This window comes from Lontra canadensis, unplaced genomic scaffold, assembly GCF_010015895.1.
Source record: "Lontra canadensis isolate GAN:19392208 unplaced genomic scaffold, GSC_riverotter_1.0 scaffold41, whole genome shotgun sequence".
NCBI classification, from domain to species: domain Eukaryota; kingdom Metazoa; phylum Chordata; class Mammalia; order Carnivora; family Mustelidae; genus Lontra; species Lontra canadensis.
Genome location: NW_022631035.1, coordinates 11,199,949 through 11,223,784, shown reverse-complemented (window position 1 = coordinate 11,223,784; position 23,836 = coordinate 11,199,949). Strand labels below are relative to the sequence as shown.

Below are 23,836 nucleotides of genomic sequence, written 5' to 3'. Positions count from 1 at the left end.
AATTTAGCTCAAGTAGCTTTGTGATTCTCGAAGTCACCACTAGATGGAGAGTGTTTGTTTTTATCATCTTGGTGAATGTCAAAGGAGTTACAGTTCATCTTCCTCATTCAGGGTGTTGTCTTTGCGAATTCTGTGAATTTGTCTACCTGCTAAAATTTATTAGTAACCCCCAAATCAGTACTCGGAGCACTTTCCCTGTTTCCCAGATGTGGGCGGAGTGGCAGAGACTTTGATTCTCCTGACATGACATGCGCGTGTCCATCTGCGCTCCAAACAGTGCCGCTCTGCCCTGTGCTTCCGGCCCTGCTGCTGCCATCGCGTGTCCGCCTCACGGTCTGTCCGGTGCTACGCCAGCATTTTTGCACTTTCTGTTGGTGATGTCAGTACTTGAAATGGCCCCCAAGTGTCGTGTGAAAGTGCTGGCTAGTGTTCTAAGGTCGAGGAGGCCGTGATCTGTGTCTTGTAGAGAAAGTAAGTGTAGTAAGTAGCTTCTTTTAAGGCCTGAGTTATGTTGGCTTCAAGGTCAGTTTCTCAATCAGCGGTACATAGTGTGGTGTCTTGAACACACCCTAACACCTCAGACAAGGTTATGTACTGATTGATGGGCAAAATTTAACTAGAGTCTCTCCGGAACCTCAACCCCTGTATTTCCTCTAGGCAGACGGTTCTGTCTCCACTAATCTGGTGTCGGTGGTGACTTTACAAAACCACCACGAGTAAGAGAACCTGCCTGCACTTTTTACAGTCTTCAAATTCAGATTGTCCTCCTGGCTTATGCGCAGGCAAAGCTGAGTTCCTTCACACCCCTTTCCCTACCAGTTTTTGTATTGACCATTCCCTTTCATTTTGCAATTCATTGTCAGTAGTAATGTGAAAAGTTTTATAAAGAGGAGAATGTTTATGTGATGGGAAGTTGAACGGTGGTCCAGAATGGACATGTTGGAAGAACCGGACAGTTCTAAGAAAGTACTCTTTTGTCCCCCGGCATTTTTGACAAATGATAGAGTCTTAATCTTTGCATTATTGAAAAAATAATGGATTATTTAAGTAAAAAATTAGGTAACTTGGTACCTTACATATTGTGGTCAAACTCCATTCTATTACTCTTTGCAAAATACACCACAGCGTTTATTCTAGGCCATATAAAAGCCAGTGCCTCGTCCTCCAAGTGGCCGGATTTGAGACAGAGCTGTGGCTTACCTTCCTGTTGTTGGGGTCAGTGGTTGACACCCCAGGCTGCTCTGTGCTGTTCTTTGAACACCTCTGCCTGAATCTTTTTCTGCCGTCCCTCTGCGTGCAATTACCTGGTCTCTCCGCCCGAAGACAGTAGCGTCTGGAAGTGGGAGACCGTGCCCGGAGTGGGAAGCCCTGATCGGTGGCAGAGCCCGCAGGTGATGGGAGTCTCTCAGGGGGAAGGTTCTACCAAAGGGTTGAGTTTTGTTTTTTTTTTTTTACATAAACCGACATAACTTCACAGACTGATTGAAGTGCTGTTGGGTTTTTGTAGGACAGTGGAAAGAAAACTTGAGCGTACACTTAAATCATTAAGTTGTGCAATTTTGTGAACCTCGGAGGTCAGGGATTCAGTGTGTGTGTTGCGGAGGCTGGGAGAGCTGTCTGCCGACACCTGGGAAGAGCTCCGAGGAGGGCACTGGCGTTACTGTCCTGGAGACGTAGGGTTGGGGTAATGCACCAGGGATGTGGGGTACCGGCTGGGTCAGAAAGACTCATGTCACTTGTCAGAGTTTAGATGACCTCTCTGCTCTTGACCTGGCAGCCCCCTGCCTCACATGTCTAGAATTTGAGCCGCTGCCTTTAATGGGGAAGTGGATATGCTGAAAGCAACTGTTTTTACTGGTTGACTGACTGACGAGTCACTCCATAGTATGAATACATTCCTATCATTTGGGTTTTCAGACATGAATTACGGGATAAGAAACAAAGCCTCCTATGACAGTTGTCTCAGTTGTTGGCAGGTCAGTAGGGAGAAGGCGGAGGGGATGGGATCCCTGATGTGTCCATTTTTAAGGGAGGCTTCAAAAGTCAACTTGAAGAGCGCTTGGCTGGCTAAGTTGGTGAAGCATCTGCCTTTGGCTCAGGTCATGATCCCGGAGTCCCGGGATCAAGCCCCTCGTTGGGCTCCCTGCTCAGTGGGGAGGCTGCTCTCTCTCCTTCTGGCCCAACTCGTGCTCTCTTTCTTTTGCTCACTCTCAAATAAATAAAATATATAAAAAAAAAAAAGTCAACTTGATTGAGTCCTTTTTCAATAAAGCAGCTGAGGGGAGGAACATCTAGAGTGTCAGGTCTCTTCAGAGAGCCTCCTGCTGCTTCTGGGGGCAGGTGGGTGACCGTTCCAGGACCTTACGGGAAAGAGGATTGTGGTGGGTGGGCAGTGGGAGGCCCTGGCTTTTCTCCTGCCCGAGTCCAGGCTCATGTACCTGCTGGGCCCATGCTGCTGTTCCCCTCCAAGACTACTTGGTTTTCCCTCCGGTACAATTCTTTCTCTCGTTGCTGGAGGCTAAATCTGACATAGTTGTTGTTTTGGTTGGTATTTAAATATTCTTCAGATTGAAAACATCCCTTTTCAGATATTCTGAGCAAATTCCTCTGTTATTTTTACCCCTTGTAACAATGTTTCCAAGAAATTACTTCTGGACTGGTCAAGGGATTACTGTATTCAGCTGGGCCACAGTGACTGGGGCAGAAATAGAAAGGGCGAAGTCTACTTTGGACCAGTTTGAGAGCTACCATATTTAGATTTTTTTTTTTTTTTTTTTTTTTGGTCTGCTCCTGAGATGCCAAATGTTTTATCTGGGTCAGAAATTATCCTTGTAAAAAAAAAAAAAAAAAGAAAAAAAAAAGAAAAGAAATTATCCTTGTAGATATAGTAAGGATCTGGAGGTCAGCTAGGTGTCCGTGGTATCCTTTAATTTTATTTGTTCTACTCTTTCCTGGGATAAGGCTTCCAAACCTTCCAAGCCTGACTCTTATCCAGATTTCCCAGTTTACTCAGGACATGGTCTGTAGTGTTGATGAAACAGTACTTTCTGGGAAACAGGGAGCCAAGGAGGTCCACTAGAGAAGCCATGCACCGAGGAAGAAAGTTCAGCAGCAGATCCCTCTTGCTCTTGTGGAATCATCCCAGTGCCCTACCTCTTCCAGAGCTCTTGACCCAGCCCCTCCTGGGGCTGCGAGGAAGCAGTGGTCCGCACCCGAGTACATGGTTGGTTCCGGGGTAGTTCCTGAGGTCTGGCTTCATCCCGCCCTTAGCTTGTCAAGTTAGCCTGGCTAGAGTCTGGGGCGGACTGTTGTACTGGGTCAGTGGCTATGACATTCTGCTCTCCATGGGCCTCCACGCACCCCTCCACTGTCTGCAGGATGATTTGGAGTCTCCGGTCCAGGGCCAGGAGGTGGGGCTCTGTGAGGACAGGGCTGAGCTGGTCTTCTAGCAAAGACTCCCGCATCACGTCACTGAGTCTGTATTCGGCCTGGGCCAGCAGCTGCAGGTGCAAAAGCGTTTTCTTTTTTATCCTGGAAGGACAGAGCCATAGGAGACCAATGAGTAAATGTGAACAGAAAAGCGCCTGAACTTCTTTCCCCACAAACAGCTGCTGTAGCTGATGTTCTGGGAGCCTTCTCCCCCAATGTCTTCTCAAGCACATGTTATTGAAAACCAGGGAAAGGAAATAAGTGACAGTTAACGACATTTGAAGGAGATTTAAAGCCACCGAGAGAAGTTTCTCGTAGGCGAAATGATGAAGAGGTTTGCCATCTCAAAAGCCATAGGTACCCTCAGCCTAAGTTGTTTCTTGCCAGTTTTATATTTCCCTGTGTCAGACTCTTAGAGGGATGGAGATGGGGTGGAGCCAATCTCGACTTTAGGATCTTGATTTCTTTTTTGAGAATCTGACTTGCACTCCCATCTGTAAAGCAGCTTAAGTGTCCGACTTGTCATCAGCAACCACTGCCTAGCCTGCTTGTAGCGGGGGGGCGCTGGAGGGAGGCACGTTTAAATGAACCAAAGAAGCGGATAAAGAACATGCTTTGCTCAGACTTTTCCAGCTGGAAATGAATGAGGCGGTTTTGCTAGGCGTGCCTCCCGTATTCCCAGTTAGCTCTGGAAACCGCAGCTGAGCCGGCGGACCCATTCACCGTCCTGACTCCCGACACAGAGAGGTGTGGAAGTGGGTTAGACATTCTCTAGAGCAGGGAGGCCACGCTAAGTCCACATACTTCCTTTCAATCTGACATGAGTTTATAGGGCTTTTTAAAGATTCTATTTTTATTTTATTAAAGATTTGTTTATTTTAGAGGCGGGGAGGGGCAGAGGGAGAGAGTCTTAAGCAGACTGTGCACTGAGCCCAACGTGGGACTCGATCCCACAACCCTGAGATCATGATCTGAGCCAAAACCAAGAGTCAGGCATTCAGCTGCCTCTGCCACCCGGGCGCCCCTAAGGATTTTATTTTTCAGGGATCTCTGTACCCAACATGGGGCTTGAACCCATGACCCGTGGTCAAGAGTCGCCTGCTGTACTGGCTGAGCCTGCCAGACGCCCCCGGTTTACGGGACTCTAATCAGGAGTTTACTCGGACGGTGAACAAGTGTATTTACGAGCTGCTCTGAGTGCTGAGCGAAGCAGAGCTCTGATGAGTCGTGTCGGAGACGAGCAGCCTCTGCAAGGGTGAGCCCTTCTCTGGGTGGGTTCGAGATAAAAGTTAGCGACTGAAGGGTTTAAAAGAGGAGGTCCTCATTCATCCTGTGTGGCCAGATGGAAGAGGGAGGTGTTGCTGGGGAAAATTCTGTAGGTGGACAAGGAATGAGGTCATGCCTGTGCCCCTACCCCCTGGGGTCCTAGACCAATGAACGCGAGGACCTCCGGAGCCTAGTTGCAAGTGGGAATAAGGGCACAGTTGCCACCTGCCCTGGCACTGGGAGCTCACCTGCAGCACTGGGACAGCGGCGACAAGATGGAGAGTTCGTCCTGGGAGTGTCGTCCAAACCTGGAAGGGGAGACGGGCTTTCAGGGTAATCCCCTCGCCCCTACACACCTTACTCTGAATGGTTTCCTCTCTCCTCTACCTCAGCCTTGTTCTGACTCACAGCCGGGGGTAAAATGCCAGGGGTCAGCCCCCTTGTCCTCAATCAGCTCCCCAAGGCCTCTGTGCAAAGAGGCTACTACCAAGCATCATTTGTTCAGGACTGAGCCACAGAGTGAAAATGTGGAAAACTGACTAGCAGTCTCAGGAGAATCCACCGTTACTTGGCAGAGATCTGGGAAAAAGGGAATGGGACGAGGAGGGCAGGGCGACTGGGAACGCGACCATGGAGGGGCCTCATCCTCGTGGGCTTCCGGTTGGCCCCGAGCTGCTACACCCGGGCCATGGCGGGGGATAGCGGTGTTGGGACACTTACCCTCTGGCATTGTCAAGGTGAATGAGGAACCCATCATCCCCGAATTTGGTGAACATCTCGTAATGGTGCCGGTCCATATTTCCTGCAAAGGAGGGCAGGTGCGTCTGACCTCTCCATCCTCCCCGGGCCCAGAGGCCGGTCCACAGTTGAGTCGGGAGTCTGAACCCAGGACCCCACGCCGTTTCCCACGGTTATTAGTGACAGTGCAGCAGGAGAGGGGAGCTAAGCGAGCAGACAGTCCCTCATGTGGACGGGTTTCCCACCGCGTGCCCGCCTTCTGAGGTCCTCTCTAAAGAGGGGAGTGTGTTAACCTCTGTCCCCTGGGACCCTCACTGCTTCCGAGGCTGTGAGCCGTGCAAGGTTGCACAGGCCTCGTGGTCCAGGATCGAGCTCATGGCCCAGGGTCATGGCGAATCCCAGCCCCAGAGGCGAGACCCCTGTTGCCAAGCGCCCGAGCGTGGGGACCTACCTATCAGGAAGTCGAAGATGGCCATGTCGATGATGTTGAGGAGACGGTTGCTGCTGTTGTACGGGTAGATCTGCTTCACGGTGTCACAGTAGAGTGGATTGACCTCCCACCTGAGGGGGAGAAGAAGTCCTGGGGCTGGAAAAGCCAAGATGGCAAGGTGTTGGGGGCCCTCCTCACGCCTCCCTGTACCCTTCCCCCCCCAAAACCCTGCCTCCCTGATCCCGACTCGGGGGCCTGGGCTTCCCAGGGTTTACTCAGGAGGAGCAGGTGTCCCTCCTGCGGGCCCCCCACTGCTTCCCTGTATGACAGCAAGCGTGACACCGTGATTTCGTGATTGGCCTGCTCATCTGACCATCCCCCTAGGCTGGGGAAAGCCTCTGTCACGTGTCTCTGTACCCCCAGCACGCAGGAGGCTGTTTGTAACTGAATGCGTGAACCAAAGGGGGAGAACAGACACCGCTGGCCCTAGGATCGGTGTGAGATCAGGAAATGATTGGGGCTTGGGGGGTCCGTGAGCCAGGCTGGCGGCAAGGCCTCGTTGCAGGGGTGCAGCTCCTCTCCGGGACCAGACGGCCGGGCCGTGGGCATGGGCATTGTGCCCAGGGGGCCAACTCACTCCTCTTTCCCTGCCAGAGAGTAGGATCGGATCCAGGGGTTGGGCACAGACAGCCTGGGGGCCAGGTTGAGGGACGGCAGGAACGTGGAGAGGGAGCCCTCTAGCAGGTGGGGGTTGCCACACACGGCGTATTCAGTCTTGCACATGTATGGGCACTTGGCAAAGAAACACACGTTGCTGGCTGGAGGGCACGGGAGGAGAGAGAGAGAAGGAATAAGAGAAGGAGGCGGCAATGCCGTGTTCCTGTCCCCACCCCACACCCCGGGAAAGTCCTCCAGGAGGGAGGGGAAGGCCTCCACTCACAGCTTGGGCACAAGCAGCAAGGAGAAGACCGTATTGCCCTCCCAGATGTCGGGGCTTGCTAGTGCTTTTAAATTGAGCGTCCTGGGTACCAATTTTTCAAATGTCTCAGAGCAGAGAAAGTGTGGGCCCCAGCCTCCCATCCAGATGATGAGAATGCTGTGCTCGCGTGGGTGACATCTGAGTCCAGGGGGCCTGCCTTGTCCATGCCCACACAGGCTACGTGGCATCTCACCCGTGACCCTTTCCCATCCCCAGTTCATCGGGTGTGACGCTTGGGCCAGGGTGGGGGAGTCTGATGGCAGCATAGACCCACCCCAACGAGGGCTGGCAGGTGCTCAGACCACTGGGAATGCATCGGTGGCCACAGGGGCCGACCCTCCTACACCCAGAACATCACTCGGGCCAGTACTCTACCTGGAGACACGAAGAAAACACTCTGCAGGATTTCATTCTTGGTGACCTCTAGGATTTCCTTGGTGACATTGACTAGCCTCCCCACGGTGGGTGGCACCCGTCGGAAGTCCAGAATCCTGAAGGAGAGAGAGCCCTGCTCACATCGGGGGATCATTGTGGGGTTGGATGGTTGCCCCTTAGAAATGGATGGGCGTTCCTGCCCACCCCCAGCCCAGGGCGCCCTGCAGTACCGAGCTGACGGTGCCCAGGGCAAACCTGTGTCTAAGGGGCTGGGACAAGGGGTGGCAAAGGAATCCCGATTCCAGCAAGCCTCCTGGACAAGCCTTCCTACAGTCCACGCTATGTTCTAGGGCAGAGCTCTTCATACGTCCCTGGGCGTACGAGTGAGCTGGGCTCTCCTTCACATGCAGGCTCTGATTCAGACCGGCCAGGGTGAGCCCGAGCTTCTGGATTTCTGAAAAGTTCCTGGGGTGGGGCCCCGGCTGCCGGTCCTTAGAACACACCGTGAGGAGCCACGACGGGCAAATGGGAGGGGAGGAAGTTGAGGAATGTGCCTTCACCTTTGGAGGAAAGGAGATCTATGGGAGTGGAAGCCTTCTCCCTGTTTCCAATCAGGAAACCAGAGCGAAGGGCAAGGTCAGGTCCAAGGTGGCAGCCTGAGCAGGCTGACAGGGTGGTTAGCTTTCTTCTGGGTCATTCTTTTCACTACGTGAGAGGCCTTGTGTTCTTCAAACATGGGGTTGAACGGGAGATGTGTTGAGTTCAAAGGCATCACTGAGGTTCGTGAGGAAGACAGGATGCGGGAAGGAAGAAACACCAGGGAGGTCCCGCCTGAGATCCTGCCCAGCGCCCGTCCCTGCCATGTCCCTGGGGCCTGACCCTACCTGTCCAGGTGGAAAGCTGCGATCTCGGCATTGTGTCTCTGAAAGTCGATGAAGTAGAAGAAGTCGGCGGGTGTCTCTTCATCTCGCTGCTGTCTGGAAGGAAGGGAGGACTCACGCCCTGGACCCAGGCTTGGTGGGAGCCTGAGCAGAGGGCTGAGAAGCATGACTGGAGGGAGAGGAAAACAGCCTTTCATGCTTTCAGTGTCCATGTGTGCCTGATGGAACGACCCGCCAGGGACAGCCCGTGGCTCCCACGGCTGGGGGAAGATTCTCGGGGTTCCTGTAAGACCTGGTCCTGCAGACGCTCCCCGGACCACATCTCCTCTCTGAGCCACTTTCAGGGACCGCGGCTGATCCTTTTAAAAGGTAGGTTAGTTGGGAAAATACGCAGACATTCTTGGGCAGGTGTAGACAGAAGAGAGGCACCTTCTGGCCAACCAAAGGGGCAGAGACCCAGACGTCCAGAGTTAGAGGTGGGGGAGGAGGCGGGCCTTTTCTAGAAGGAAAAGCGTCCTAGGGATGCAGTTTAATACAGCTGACATTTGAAGACCAGAAATGGTCCAGGTCTTAGGGTGACGGGGTGAAAAAATGAGCCCGTCCCTTCGGAGAAGCCTCGGCTGGGTCCCTGGAGTGAGCCCAGCCGGAAGCTGGAGGGAGGCTGGTTCAGAGGCTATTGATTTATACACATTTTAAAATCGCGAATGGATTCCTGAAAAGCACCAGGCCTGCCCGAGGGCGACGGGGCTGCTGGGTATGAATGTTCAGAAAGGTGCCCCCCAGTTCTTCAGGGCAGCGTGGCCTCTGGCCCCAAGCTTGACTTGCCTTGCTGTGAACACCCGTGCAAGAGAGATCGGCCCTGGGGGAAAGCGTGAGGGCTGCAGAAGCAACTCAAATGTAAACACACGTAATGTTGCCCAAAGCTGTAAACAGCTCCAGCGGTTGAAACAGTGACGTGCACTTTGCCAAAAAACACACATCCTGGAAACCACGGCGAGGCGTTGCCAAAGCAGGTGTCCTGTTTTTAAAAGGTGCAGCCACCTTGGAAGGACAGGCCTCCGTGTGCCGGCGTGCCCCTCTTCTCCTCACCAGCGTCGCCGCCCGGCACCGGGGCAGCAAGGAGCATGTCCACGGGGCCCCGTCCGCACATTTGAACTCCTGAATTTCATCCATCAGGATCCACCTTCTCTCCGGCACCTTTTAGAATTTTCTAAAACATCATTTCCCTGTTTCTGTATGGCCCACCTAGATGGGACTTCAAATTTGAAAATCCTTTTTACATCAGGGCTTCTCAGGCTTTGACAAGGGCTGATGCATTTCTCAGTGTCTCTAGTCCATAGATTACATGAAAAATACGATCTTTAACTATGGCCATAGTTTATATTATCCCAAGATAAACTTGTACTTTCCCTTTTTAATAAGGGACACGTTTGTTTTTTGTTTTTGTTTTTACTTTAAATGACGTATAGGAAAAAAAACATGCATGCTTTTTCAAGAAATACGTTTTAAAATGATGCTGTTTGGCTTTGGATGAAATTTTATACAAATGCAGATTAAACTTTGTGTTACGGCCTCAGGATCGACAAAAGGGCTTCTGTGACCCAATGCTGGAAATTCTTGCATTCTACCCAGAGAGAAAACCAGTTGGTTTGGACAGTCTCTGCAGGTCGTTTGTAAGTGACAAGGTGGAGAAGGAGGAGGGGCCGGGACTTCCGGTCCTCTCCCGCACATAAAACATGGCCAGTGTGAGTGGTTTTCCTGTCCACATACGAAAAATGACAGTAGAGCTCCCCGCCGTATCATTAGCTCTAAGTTTTAATAAAAATCCTTGCCATCCCAAGGGGCCAGATAAGAATGTTCCTCAGGGAATACAGCCCCCGGATCAGGTGAGGGGTGGTGAATGGGAGAATGTGCAGATTTATTACTGTTTTTATGCCCGAATATAAGAGGAGATCCCCTCCCCAGCCTGCCCACATTCACTGATTTTTGGTCTGATTCCCTCACGGCTGCCGCAGCTGGACGCGGAGGTGAGGAAGGCGGTCACTTACCTCATGGGTTTGAACATGGCCTTCCCGAAGTCTGAGAACCTGAGAACCAGCTTGAGGTGGACCCCGCTGGGTTTCACAACTGTGAGGGGGGGAGAAGGGAGAGTGAACACTGTCTCTGAGCCTAACCTCAGGGCTGTGACCTTTTGGTCCTTCAGAAAAACAAAACCCAGTTGATTTCTTCTTTTTGTTCTTATGTGGTAAGATCCTAAAGACCAGCATTTGCTTTTGAAAACTGCAGGGTAAATTCTAGTGTGTGAGGACATGGAGAACGTGTCCAGGGTGGGGCTCAAGAAAATCCTGAAGTCTGTTCTTACGGGAAGAGGGTAAACGCTGCAGGTTTCCTGAGATAGACCCTCACTGAAAAGCCTAAACGATGTTTTCCTAAGAAGAACTGATATTGTCCCCTCTGTGCTTCCCAGGGACCCCTGTGGATTCTGATTCTGCCACCTGTTACATGGCATTGGACTCCTTTATCTGCATCTCTCTCTAGTTCCGACCGCACACCTGGGCCGGCACAGGGTTTGGGGACTGACACACCTGTGGCGCCCCTTCCTCACCCCGCACTCGGCCCTGCCTCCTGACACCTTGCATTCTGGCTGCTTCACTCGCTTTGCCCCGTCCTGGCCTTGCTGTGAGCCCCTCGAGGGTTGGGACAACACCCTACTCACCTTTGCGTTCTGTAACATGGCAAATGGTGGGCAGGTGCTAAGCCAAAGCAAAGGGAAGCCCCGGGCCCTACAAATGCTCTTTCGAAGCCTTACCATCATGGCACATACGGGAATTTCTATGTGTGATCAGTGTGTTGAAGTAAATGGATGGGGTTACTCATCACGGGCGGTGACTTGCCAGTGGGTGGCCTGGCCACTCTGGGGGCTGGGGAGCTCCGTGTCCAGGCACAACTGTACCCGACTTGTGGCACCCTGGGAGCTCTCTATCTCCTGCCTGTCTTTCTGATTCCATATTCTAGTCATCGTTTACCCCAGTGGGTCTCAACTTCGGCTGCATTGGACTCACCTGGAGGGCTTTAAAATTCTGATGCCTGGACCCATTGAGCCAAGACCTCCCGAGGGGGAGGACAGCCCTCAGTACTTTCTAAAGATCTCCAGGTAATTCTAGAATGTGGCCAGCTTGGGAACTGCTGCCCAGGGCAACTGCTTCTGAGACCTCCAAATGTCCTCCAACCCCTTGAGGATTTGGTTAAAATCCAGGTTCTGATTTGGAACATCAGAGTGGGGATTGAGATTTTTCATTCCTAACAAGCTCTCCGATGATGCTGATGACAAAGGAATAGTCCCTCCTGGATGCCTTTTCCTCTGTGTGGGTGGCTATGTGGGTGGATGGGTGGACAGAAATGTCGAGTTCTTAGAGACCGAGCAGAGAGACTCATGCTCCTTCAGCTTCCGACCAGGACCACCGCAGAGTGAGCTCCTCTGTGAACCCACTCTGCAGGTTCCTCGTGGTGCTGCCAGGTCCCGGGGTTCACGGGGCTGTGGTGATGAGGGGGCTGGACAGAGGCAGGGCTGGGCCACTTACTCTGGGTGCAGTCACATGCCCCAAGCAAGGCCTTCTCGTCCTGACTGTAATCTGTAAAGGAAGAGAAGGGAGTGAGAATGTCCAGCCTTGCTCCTAGGAGAGCTCACCACACAGCACCCTTAACTCTGGTTCGGACCACAGAAGGGGGGGATGGTGAGGCAGCCTGGGGCCCTTACCCATTCAACAGGGGATGGCTGGGGGCCTCAGCTGGCTATAGCCTCCACCCAGCTCCATCCCAGGCCCCATGCCCTCTAGCCCTTCAGTAGATGCTCCAGCAGCTCCTGGTGTGTGATCGAGGCTAGTCTGGTCCTTGTTAGTGACTAAGCTGTTGGAGTGCTTGAGAACACAGACGTGGGATGGTAGGACTGTGTTTGAATCCCAGACTGGGTCTCTGGCCAGGTTGCTTAACCTCTCTGAGCCTCAGCTTCCCCTCCTATAAAATGGCCATGATAATATCTATGTCATATTGTGATTGTATAAAAGAAAGTTGCCAGGTTTCTGAGAAGCTCACAATAAATGGTAGCAACCACCATTCTTAATGTGTACAGAAATGCTTTCTTCTGGCTGTCTGATGCAGTGGTGATGAGATTAGAGTGATAAGATCTCATTCAAAGGGAAAAAGATCAGGGTCTGCTTTTCTTCTTATGGTCCTACCACACGTCAGAGCCAACCCTTTAATATTTCACCCTAGAGCTCAGTCTGAGATGGTTTATGCAGCCTCTCCGGGAGAAAGTTAGTGCATCCCGCCTGACCCAGTGCATCTCACCAGCACTGATGGTGGGAAAGCGCATCATGTCCTTGAGGAGTTGGCTGACGACAGGACTGGACCGGGAGTACAGCCCGTGGCGGCTGATCCCCAGGTGGAACTGGACCCAGCTGGCCTCGAGTTGGAGCTGCAGGGGGGCATCATTGGAGGTGAGGTTGAGCTGCTCTTTGTACATCTTGTGTCGTCTGAAAGAGCAGAGAGAGTTTTGTTTTGTTTCCACTGGGGCTATAAGAAGTGCAAAGGCTTGCCAAAGCCCCTTGTCTGGACTCTCTCTTCATTCTTACGTTCATTCAACAACAGTAGTCAGCATCTACTTTGCACCTGGCTTTATGCTGAGCTTAGGATACCATGGGGTGCAAAACAGGCACATGTCTTCCTTGCCCTCAAAGGGCTTATAATCTAGTGAGTACAACAGGCACATAGATGCACAATGCCATCCACAAATACATAAATACCTAACTACAAACCATGACCAATTCATCCGAAGAAAAGGGCAGATGGTTAAGAGTAAAATTAGGGACCTCATATAATCTGGCATCTGGGTCTCTTTGTGCATTTTTCCATGAAAACGTCTGTATGCTTATACTTCCCACTCTTTTCTGACCTATGGAATGAAATGGGGGACAGAAAGGTACCTGGTGAGAAGGAAGTGGTTGGAGGGTGAGGATCCCTTCAGTAGCGCTGGAAGCCAAGTAGATTAAACAGTAAGTCATATAGGAAAAGAAGAATCCATTAGCCATTTACTGTGTGTCCTGCTCAAGAGCCTTTTCTGCCAGGGTACAAAGTAAAAAGTAAGAAAACAACACCGGGGCTGTATAGAGGCTGAGAGTCTAGTTTGGGAGACAAGTTGTAGGTCTCTGAAATCATCAGAGGAAAAGACAGGGCGGTTGTAGTTGACGGCTAGATAGGTCATTCAGACTAAAACACCCCAACATTTTGGAGACGGCAACGATGCCTACACAATGAAGTGGTCAGATGAAGACAACCGTAGAGGAAGGTGGGCTAAAGAATGGGTGGTGTTTCAACTGAATGGGGTGTTACGAAGGTACTCCTGGGCGGGGGAGTGTGTGAGTGCCGGGAGAGGCTGGCAGGGGACCGATGTACGTGAGGATCAGAGAGGCAGGTGGGGTAAGCAGGTGATTGAATAGAAACGTAGAGGCCTCCCGCTGGAAGGCAGAGCAAGCGAGCGTGATGTCATCTGGCGAGATAAAGCTCACTGTAGGGCAAGTGGGCTTGTTGGGGGAGGGAATGGGTGGGTGTTCCTATCCATCTGTGTTTCTCAAACTGGTACCGTACCTCTGAGGTCTGTGATGGGATTGAAGTTATTTTTTGCTTTTTGTTTTTTTGTTTTTTGTTTTGTTTTTGTTATAAGTTTTGAATTCTGAATCTATCATTTTGAATTCTGCTAAGCATAAAGTATCTCATAATACCACCGAGTCAATGTTGACTCATTGTTTTGTAAACGTTTAATTAGATATGAATTCGTTCTGATTTTGGAGTTTTCGTTTTCGAGCCAATATGTTTTTTTTGTTCAGGTCTTGGAGCCCTTTAAAAGCTCTTGTGTATTTTCGGCACTGTGTCCACATTGCTAACGGATAAAGACCCCCGATCTATTGTCTCCGTCGGCTCAGGACGCCCAAACCAAACACCACTTCCCCGGGGAGCTTCAACACCAGCCATTGATTTTCTCACCCTCCTGGAGGCTGACGGTCCAAGATCAGGGTGTGGCCGGGTTTAGTTTCTTCTGGGACCTCCTTCTAGGGCTGACAGACAGCTGTCTTCTTTCTTGTCTCCTCACGTGGCCTTTTCTGGGGTGTCTCTCCCTCTTCTTATAAGGATGCTAGTCTTATTGGTTTCAGGCCCACTCTACATAGGAATCTTGGGGGAACACTTGCTAACCCACAAGCTTTGCTGGTAATCACCAGGAAGGTCCACTCCAGAAGACTTTCCTCAACTCAGTCCAGGGGGTCAGGAGAGAGAAGGGCTGGGATGGCAAGGCAACTGTCCATTGCTGAGGTTTCTGAACTGAACACATTTCTGCCCATGTATGGAATTTGATGAGATTCATTGCTGTCAGGCAGGGCTGTACGCATACTTCCATTCTCTCTCTCTCTCTTTTTTTATTTGACAGAGATCGCAAGTAGGCAGAGGCAGGCAGAGAGAGGGGGAAGCAGGCTCCCTGCTGAGCAGAGAGCCTGATGCGGGACTCGATCCCAGGACCCTGGGATCACAACCTGAGCTGAAGGCAGAGGCTGTAACCCACTGAGCCACCCAGGCGCCCCCCATTCTCTCTTTAATCAGCTTCTCTGGGGGTTAAGAGAAGTACTTGGTAGTAGTCTGCTCAGGCTGCCATAACAAAATACTACAGATCCGGTGGCTTAAACAACAGACATTGATTTCTTGCAGTCATGTGGACTGGGAGGTCCAAGATCAAGGTGTGATTTGGTTCTAGATGAGGGTTTACTTCCTGGCTTGTGGATGGCCACCTTCTCACAGGGTCCTTATATGGAGAGAGAAGCAGCTCTCTTGCTTTTCTGATAAGGATACTAATCCCATCATGGATCCCTACCCTCCTGACCTCATCTAAACCTAATTATTTTCCAATTATTTCCACCTCTAAATACCTCTAAATACCACCACATTCTGAGGTTAGGCTTTTGACATATGAATTTGGTGGTGGGAGCAGGGAGGAAAGGAGGACTCATAAGTACTCAGGCCATAAAAAGATGAGCCTGTTTTTCCACCCTTAACTCATCTGTAGAGAACACTTACTTAACATGCGAGGGAGAACAGACGCCCCATCTAAAGGGGACAGCTGCTATTAAGTTTCAGCTAACAGTAGTCATGCCTTGTCAGTGCTCATTCATTTATTCATTCGTCAAATATTTGTTGACTGCTAGACACTGATCTCCATCCTGGAGCTAGGGCTGTGTACAAAACAAACTCTGTGTTGTCATGAAACTTACGTTTCCTGGGAAATCATTTATTCTGAGTGTTCAAGAGAAGCTGGAAATCCAGATCTTGGTCAGAATGTAGAATCTTCCTTTTTAAAGCACGTTGACTTAAATCTAAAAACATCCTGTATCAGCTGCGTATGCACACAAAGGAAATGAAACCAGTATAAACCAGTATCGTGACGAGATTCCTACACTCCCACGTTCATTGCGCTATTATTCCCAACAGACGCGGAAGGGACTTACTTAGGTGTCTCCCAATCGATGAGTGGATAAAGGAAATGCGGTATATATACAAAGGAATATTATTCAGCCTTAACAAAGAAGAGAATCCTGCCATTTGCAACATTGTGAATGAACCTGGAGGACATTATGCTAAGTGAAATAAGCCAGACACAGAAAGACAGACACAGTATGATCTCACTCACATATGGAATCTCAAACAGTCCAGGTCACAGCAGCAGAAAGTAGGATGGTGGTTGCCAGGGTTGGGGCTGAGAGGAAGGGGAGATGGGGAGCCACTCATTGGTCAAAGCGTACAAAGTTTCCATTACACAGCATGAACGCCTTCTGGAGATCTAACATAGAGTTGTGTCACTACAATTAACAATACGGTATTATATGCTTGAAAGATGTAAGAGAGTAGATTTTTAGTGTTCTTCGTACACTCACGGTAACTACGTAAAGTGATGGAAATGTTAATTAGCTTTTTAATTGTTAATTAGCTTGACGGTGGTAAATTATTTCGCAATCAATCAAAATGTTAAGTGTATCAAGATACTGAGTTGTACACCTTGCAAACAGACAGCTGTTGTCAATTGTACCCCCGTAAATCTGGAACAACAACAAAATAGCCACCCACTCGTGTTCCGTTCCCTGTGCTGTTAAGACACACTCAGATGTGATCTGACTCAATGCAGGGACATATTAAGACACACGTGGCTCTGAGGAAGTCCTCGCACAGAGGCGACAAGGCAAGGCAAGGGAACTCTCTCTTAAGTCTTTGGTCTCCAAGAGCAGAAGAGAGACAGATGGCGAGACTTCCCTTTCCCAAATCAGCGAGCCCACGGCAGCCATCCAGCTAGGGGTGGGGGAGGATTTGAGCTCCCGATATCGTTCTTTAAAATGACACACTGTTGAACGGCTTTTATGAAAATCAGGGGAAAGGACAACTTTTTGACCAGGTCTGTAGGGCTCTTGCCAACTTTTCCTTATGTTATTAACATTTATTTTTATTTTAACAGCGAGTCGGGCTAGGCTCTCGTTCCCAAGCCTACTTTGGGGTTAAAGCTAAGTGATGGCTAACCTCTCTTGGGGGTCTGCTGGAAAGATTGCACAGTCCCGAGCTAAGCCAGTCACCCTGCACTAGAGCAGCGCCCAAAGCAAGTTAGGAAGAGAAAGAGACATTGGGGCGGAGCTGGCTTTTGGCAGAAGGGGCTGGGGGGAGGGGGAGGTTCTCTTAAGTGGCGCTCTGAGCTGATGAATTCCAGCCACAGCGGCAGTCTGGGATACTGCATCCAAAGGAAAAAGACACATGTGGCAAATTGAGTGTCGCTTCTGGATGAGGGCAAATTGCTCTTCAAGGCATTCGCGTTTACTGTGAGGCGGGGGACACATGGCTCTCTGGCTAGCTGCTCTGCCCTTGCCGGAGCCAGCGTGACAACCTTGGGGAAAGGGTGGGGAGAGGAGAGAAAGGTATCAGGTACCCTTTACTGGCTTTTTTTTGTTTGTTTTTTTTTTAATGGTTACGATAGAGCTGTCAAGACTAATTTATTTCTGGTTAGAAACTTTGTGTGCCTTTGGCTCCTCGGGGACAACCAGCAGGGCGTGCTGGAGCTGGCTTGGACGGGGAGCTCAGGATTGGCACTAGTGGGAGCTTTAACACCATGGCAATTGGCAGATATGACCTACCAGGGTTTAAAAGTATAAAAGTGCTGAACACAGAATTTACCCGCTTTCTTTCCTGTTTGTGGTACTTTAAAAAAAAAAAAAGTAGTTTTCTAAAAGAGCAGTTCAATAAGGCAAAGGTAGATACCACTATGTTGGGAGCACCTGGGTGGCTCATTTGCTGAAGTGTCTACCTTCAGCTCCGGTCATGATCCCGGGGTCCTGGGATTGAATCCCGCATCGGGCTCCTTGCTCAGTGGGAAGTCTGCTTCTCCCACTCCTTCTGCCACTCCCCACTGCCTGTGTTTGTGGTCTCTCTCAAATAAATAAGTAAAATCTTAAGAAAAATACCACAATGTTGTTAAAAAGCTATGTGTATGTGTGTGTGTGTGTGTGTGTGTGTGTATCTATATATATCTAGTTTGAGGGCCTGGGTACAGCCACCATGTTTGGATCATCTCATCGGGACAAGTCCCCTTCCTCTCGAGGGGGTGGGTTGGGTTTCCACCACTTGCCCTTTGAAAGCCGCAGATCCCGCTCCTATGTATTGCATGCTTGCTCTGGCTTTGGGAGATGGGGTCAGGTCCCCTGTATGTCACCTGCACTACAGAGGGATCAAGCCTGGTCACCTCACCTCCAGGTTCCAGTCAGGACTCTGGAATTCATTCCCCATGGCCACAGTTATTAGGGACATTTTTTTTTTTTTAAACTGTAAACAAAACCGCTTCCCCAATTCCATCTTATATATGGATGATCTGATAAGTGCCTTTCTCAGAACCTTTATTACTCAATGCCTAGTTAAATCCTTGCTTCATTTCCAGACTCTGTCCTTTGCTTGCTTGGTTGGTTGTTTTCTCGATAACCTTAAATCTCTAACGATGCTTCCCAGACTTCCAGCCCGCTGGGACAGAAACCTTCAGCCATAGAACTCCTTCAAGCACCATCTCCAATGCCCCCATCTCCAGAGTGAACATTTCCTTGACTTTCCCAAATAAACACTAAACACAAGAGCAAAACACGAGGCCTGTTCTTCCAGGTAATACTGACAATGGGAAAGTTCTCTCCCTGCTGGAGTGAGATGAGTGGGTCACTAAGACATCAGCACAGTGAAGCAGACCAGCAGCTAATCTGCAGCGTGACAACAGAAAAGGACACAGACTTTTGTGTCACGAGGACCTGGTCCTGCCTCTTACCTGCAGAGTGAGTGACCTTGAGGACTGGGCTATACCCACAGGACCTCTTGTGAGCCTATGTCCAGTGCATGAGATATCTAGTCTCATCCCCAATTCACAAATGAGAAGACTGAGAACAGGGCATGGCCTTCCAAAAAAAAAAAAAAAAGTAGTTTAAGCCCTCTGAGCCTCAGTTTACCTATTGTGGAAAATGGGCATGCTGACATCGAGCCTCACTGTATTGTAAGAATGAAGTGTAGTACCATCCAGCCACAGAGAAGGCATCAAAGAATGGTTGCTTTTCTAAATTATTATTATTACTGTTTATAAAGACTGGAGATCAGGAGAGCAGGTTTTCAAAAATACAGCTGTAGTGGGTAAGCAGAAACAGTGGCTTTGCAAGCCAGAGTGAAGTCCTTGGAACGTCCTTTGGGCAATGGAAGGACCTCTAGGTCATCTGTTATATTAGATACCGCCAGGGACATGCTCTCACCCATCTTTGAGGTCAGGGACCATCCACAGGACCTCAGAATTCCTCTGTAGTTTGCAGTCTCGGGGTACAAGCGGAGCCCCAGCCAATGCACCTTGGAGGCATTAAGGCGATACACTGTGTTCTGCCTTCTGAGTGTTCAGGCAGGTCTGGCCTTGGAACATCGAGCTCATTGGGAGCCTGGATCTGCCTTTGCTTGCTGGCAGGTGGGGAGATGACAGCATGTGGAGGGTGCCAACCTCCCCTGTTCGTTCTGAGATCCTGAGGGCACAGCCACCCGGGGCGGGGGGTGGTGTGGACGTGGCATTCACTGGCCAGGTGCTGAGGGTGCGTCAGGCAAGGAAGGGAGACAGCTGTGACTCAGAGGGCTCAAGGAGGATCTGGAAGGTTCTCGGAGGCTTGGGTGAACTCCCCACGCTCCCCGTCACTGACCCCATGGCTTTAGATCTGAAAAACCTTCCTGGCGCCTAAAGTTCCTCGTTTGTAGGAAATAGAAGAAATAGAATTCACCACCTCGGCCCTGCCAAAAGGCATAGATGCCTCGATTATGTTTACAGAGACCCCGTGGGTTGGGGTCAAGTGCTTCTGGGATAATTTTGGCCCCAGGCCATGCAAATGCAAATAATACTTTCTTTTGGCCGTTGCAGTGGAGAAGGCAGGGTGACACCAGAAGGGAAATTTGAGGCCCTTATTTATTCTCCAAAAGCCAAGAGCAAGCTATTCATCCTCAAATTTACCAGTGGCAAAGCCCAGGCTTCTGACTCCTTTCCCCTCCAATTCATTCCCAAAACCTATAATGTTACCTCCACAGCCTCTAAAATTTCCCTTTTCTTCCTGCTGCCCGTGCCAGCGCAGCCCTCGAACCTCTTACCTAGGCTCTGGGATGTCCTCTCCCCTGATACTTGTCACTCTGTCTCCCCCTCTGCCCTCTGTGGCGCCCTGACAGTCAGACGCACAGTAAAACCCAGCTCCAAGTATGTGTCTCCCTACAAAATCCTCCTCTAGGTCTTTACTGAATCCTTCCCAGCCTTTTGGGCCAACCCCCCCATGGAACTTCCTCTTTGAAGCTTTTTCAGTCCAACCACCGGATATGATCTCTCTTTCTCGTGCCCACAAATTTCCACTCAACTCCCATTTCTTCTGCTGCTTTTGCCATTTTCTGGGTAATGGTGATTTAGACACATTTCTCATTCCTTCTAGCACATCGCAGACAGGGGCAATGTCTTGTTCGTCTTTGTGTCCCTTCCAAAACCCAACGTAGCCCCTTGCCCATGGAGGACACTTCATGTTTATTATTGGAAGAAGTCAGAAGCTCTCAGCTACCACCAACACGTGCTATGACTTGAGTGTATCTCTGCTATTAACATGCTGCAAAATATTCCAGCGATTTGATGGTCTCTAATTCGAAATGAATCTGGTCTTTCCTAGATTATTTTATCCCAACTGTCCACAAAGAAAACTTTCTAACTAAGGGAACCCCATAGGAGTGGGGCATTGACATCCAGGAGTTAGAGAGGGTAACTAGCAGAAGGGTGAGTGAGGAGAAAAAAAAAAAAAAAGAAAGAAAAGAAAGTTGAGTGAGGATGGGACATCTCTTACTGAGTTTAAACATCACAGCATCATTCATAACTAAGACCAGGCATAGTTCTCTGTATGGGATCTCTCTCTGTTTTTAGCTGTATTGGGCCGAACTAACTTCCAATGTTTTAAAATTTATTTATTTATTTGTGAGAGAGAGAGAGAGAGAGAGAGAGAGAGAGAGCAGGGAAAAGGGCAGAAGGAGACAGAGAAAATCTCAAGCCAGCATCATGCTGAGCACAGAGCTCAATCTCAGGACCCCAAGATCATAACCTGAGCTGAAATCAAGAGTTGGACGCTTAACCAACAGAGCCACTCAGGCGCCCCTTCCGAAGAATTTAATGCAAAATCATTTTGAAAGTCCTGGAGAGAGCACATGTCTTTTGACGGATGCTTCAAAAGGCTGATTCTCCAGAAGAAATTCGATATCCCAAGACGTAGAAATGAGTGGGTGGCACAAATGATGTTTTCCTGGTGTTTGGAATTTTAGGGAGCTCTCTGGGTTTTCTCCAACCTTTCTGGTCTCTTGGTCTGGTTCCCACTCAGGCTTCCTTGATCCATCATGAAGTGCTAGAATTCCAGAAGGATTCTGGAATTCTGCTAGAATTCTGTTCTGGTTCTCTCCCTCTAGCCCCACCTTTGATATCCTTGTACCCACACCCATAGGTTTACTTGCCACTCATATGCCGAGGGCTCCCAAATTCTTACCTCCAGCCCTTTGAGCTGCTGGCCTCTACATCCAGCTGCGTATTTCTATAAAGGACCAGACAGCAGATATCTTGGGCTTGGCAGGGCCATGACGTCTCTGTCTCTACTATACGGCTCTGCCACTGTAGCGAGAAAGGAGCCTCGGACAAGGCAGAGATGAATGGGGGAAGCTGTATTCCAGTACTTAGTCTATCGGTGAAAACAGGCGGCCACGGGCCAGTTCAGGTCTGCGGGGTGTCGCTTGCCAAGGCTGGTTTTAAAAGTATCTGCAGTCAACAAAGTTCAAACCAAACTCGTGCTCTTCCTTCCAGCCCGGGGCCTCAGCTGTGGTTTCTACCCCCAAGGGCTGCCTGTCAGGGAGAAGCTGACCTCGGGCTTTGGGTTTCCAAGAGGACAATGGGCTAAGGAGACGCTCCCTGGAGAAGCAGGGGAAGGTGTGTGGGAAGCAGGACAGGGGAGGAAGAAGCCAGACAAAGGGGTGACTTTAGGGGAAGTCCCCTCCATCCGTCTGATCCTTTGGGAGGCTGGCGTGGGTTCTGCAGCTTGTTATATTCTGGAAGATAGTCCTACAGTGAGAGGCAAGGGAGCCAGGCTTTTGTGCTCTTATCCGGGTCAGTCACTGGCTCCGCTATTCCCAGGACAAGAGCTTGTGGGGTAGTGAGGCAGCCAGAACAAAGCACCACAAACTGGGTCGCTGAAAACAACAGAAATGTATTCTTCCATATTCTGGAGGCCAGAAGTCCAAAATCAAAATATCAGCACAGCGGGTGCCTGGGAGTGGCCAACTCTTGATGTCGGCTCAGGTCATGATCTCAGGGTCCTGAGATGGAGCCCCGCATCGGGCTCCAATCTCCGTGGGTGTGGGGGGAGGTTTGCTCGAGGTTCTCTTTCTCCCTCTCCCTTGACCGTCCCCTGCCCTCTCTCTCTTTCTCTCTAAAGTAAATCTTAAAAAAAAAAAAAAAATTGGCAGGGTTGCACTTCTTCTGAAAGCTCAAGGGATGAAGCCTTCCTGTCTCTTCCAGCTGTTGGTGGCTCCAGGCGCTCCTTGGCCTGTGATTACATCGCACCAGTCTCTGTGGTCACGTGGCCTCCTCCTCTTCTCTCTTCCAAGGACACTTGTGACAGCATGTTGGGCTCAATTCAGATAATCCAGGATTAGCTCCTCATCTCAGAATCCTTAACTTAATCACATCTTTGCAAAGATCTGTTTTCCAAATAAGGTAGCGTTCAAAGATTCTAGGGATTTGGTGTGGATATCTTTCGGGAGCTATTTTTTTTCTACTTAATGCAAAGAGTAAAACTCTCAGGGACTTCTGGCCCCTCCTAAGGGTGAGGCTGGTAGCAAAGTGTGCAGAAGCTGGAGGCTGGATGCAAAACTGGAAGGGGCCCAGCCCAGTGATTACGCCGCTGTCCATCTGGATGAGCCAGAATCCTTGGAAACATTCTAGAAATTTCCCTCCCCCTCTCCACAATGTCCACTCCATCACTAAGTCATACAGACTTGGGGCAAAATGCTGACATGTGTTTTTTAAATGTGGAAGGTAAGCATTTCTTATGGTCTCACTATAATAAATGTGCTCATAAAACCCATTACCTAGAATGGGGCATTTCTGTCATTCCTGAGTATCATGGCTTACTTTTTCTTTTTATAGATTTTATTTATTTATTGAGAGAGAACGAGAGAACAGGGGAGGGGTAGGGGAGAGAGAGAGAGAGAGAATCCCAAGCAGACTCTGCGGCCGGCATGGAGCCCAATGCGGGGCTCGATCTCACGACCCTGAGACCATGCATGACCTGAGCTGAAATCAAGAGTCAGACACTTAACCAACTGAGCCACTCAGGGGCCTCATGGCTTCCTTTTTCATGGTTGTAGTTAGCAAAGAATCCTGAATTCTTAATAATTAAAAAAAAAAGTCAATAGCTCTTGAAATCAAAATGATTGTTTTTCAGAATGCAAGCTCATGCCGTCAGCCTCCTGCCCAGAAGCATTCCGTGTTTCCCTACTGCTGTTTGATCAGCTTCTTTACCGTTGCTACAAGCCTGTGTTGGCGCATGGGATAGAAGCTATTTTAACTTAAATTAACTAAAATGAAATAAAATTAAACGTGGTTCCTTGGCCACATTTCAACTGCTCAGTAGCCACACGTGACTAGTGGCTATTTCTGTGGACAGCACAGATCATAGAACATTTTCAACAACATGGGAAGTTTTATCAGATGACATTGGTCTACAGCCATGCTTCTCTACTCCAGCCACGAGGGTACTGATCCGTCCAGCCACAGGGACTTGGAACATGCTATCTCCTCTATCTGGGGCACTCTTTTCCCAAATCCTTCTCATCTGGCCTCCAGCTCAAGCCTTCCCTTCCTTGAAGGTCAGCATTGACTCACGTCAGGTCCCACGTCACTACCTCTGTGTTCCATTGCATAATATCTTCTCCTTTGTTCATGTCACTCTTACAATTTCACACTTGTTTCTGTTTATCAGACCCAAGCACTACAGTGGTAGAGTCTTTTTCTGTTTTCTTCTTGACATTGGATCCTGAGCATTTGGCATGTAAGAGGAGCTTAAGAGATCTTTGTGGAGTGAGTGGAAGTACTCC

The 23,836-nt window shown here is 49.8% G+C and overlaps 1 protein-coding gene across 1 annotated transcript in view; it reads right to left on the bottom strand.

Annotated features, from left to right (window-relative positions):
• Positions 1–2,923: 2,923 nt before the first annotated feature.
• The window catches only part of FAM20A (FAM20A golgi associated secretory pathway pseudokinase), a 45,743-nt gene continuing 24,830 nt past the window's right edge, over positions 2,924–23,836 (bottom strand). The window contains exons 2-11 of the mRNA XM_032870763.1: positions 12,446–12,630; positions 11,680–11,730; positions 10,147–10,225; positions 8,102–8,194; positions 7,218–7,333; positions 6,501–6,681; positions 5,885–5,994; positions 5,416–5,497; positions 4,944–5,003; positions 2,924–3,531 (exon numbers count right to left, since the gene is read on the bottom strand). Of these exons, the coding sequence (XP_032726654.1) occupies positions 3,267–3,531; positions 4,944–5,003; positions 5,416–5,497; positions 5,885–5,994; positions 6,501–6,681; positions 7,218–7,333; positions 8,102–8,194; positions 10,147–10,225; positions 11,680–11,730; positions 12,446–12,630 (1,222 nt within the window). The 3' untranslated portion in view covers positions 2,924–3,266. The remainder of the gene's footprint in view (positions 3,532–4,943; positions 5,004–5,415; positions 5,498–5,884; positions 5,995–6,500; positions 6,682–7,217; positions 7,334–8,101; positions 8,195–10,146; positions 10,226–11,679; positions 11,731–12,445; positions 12,631–23,836) is intronic.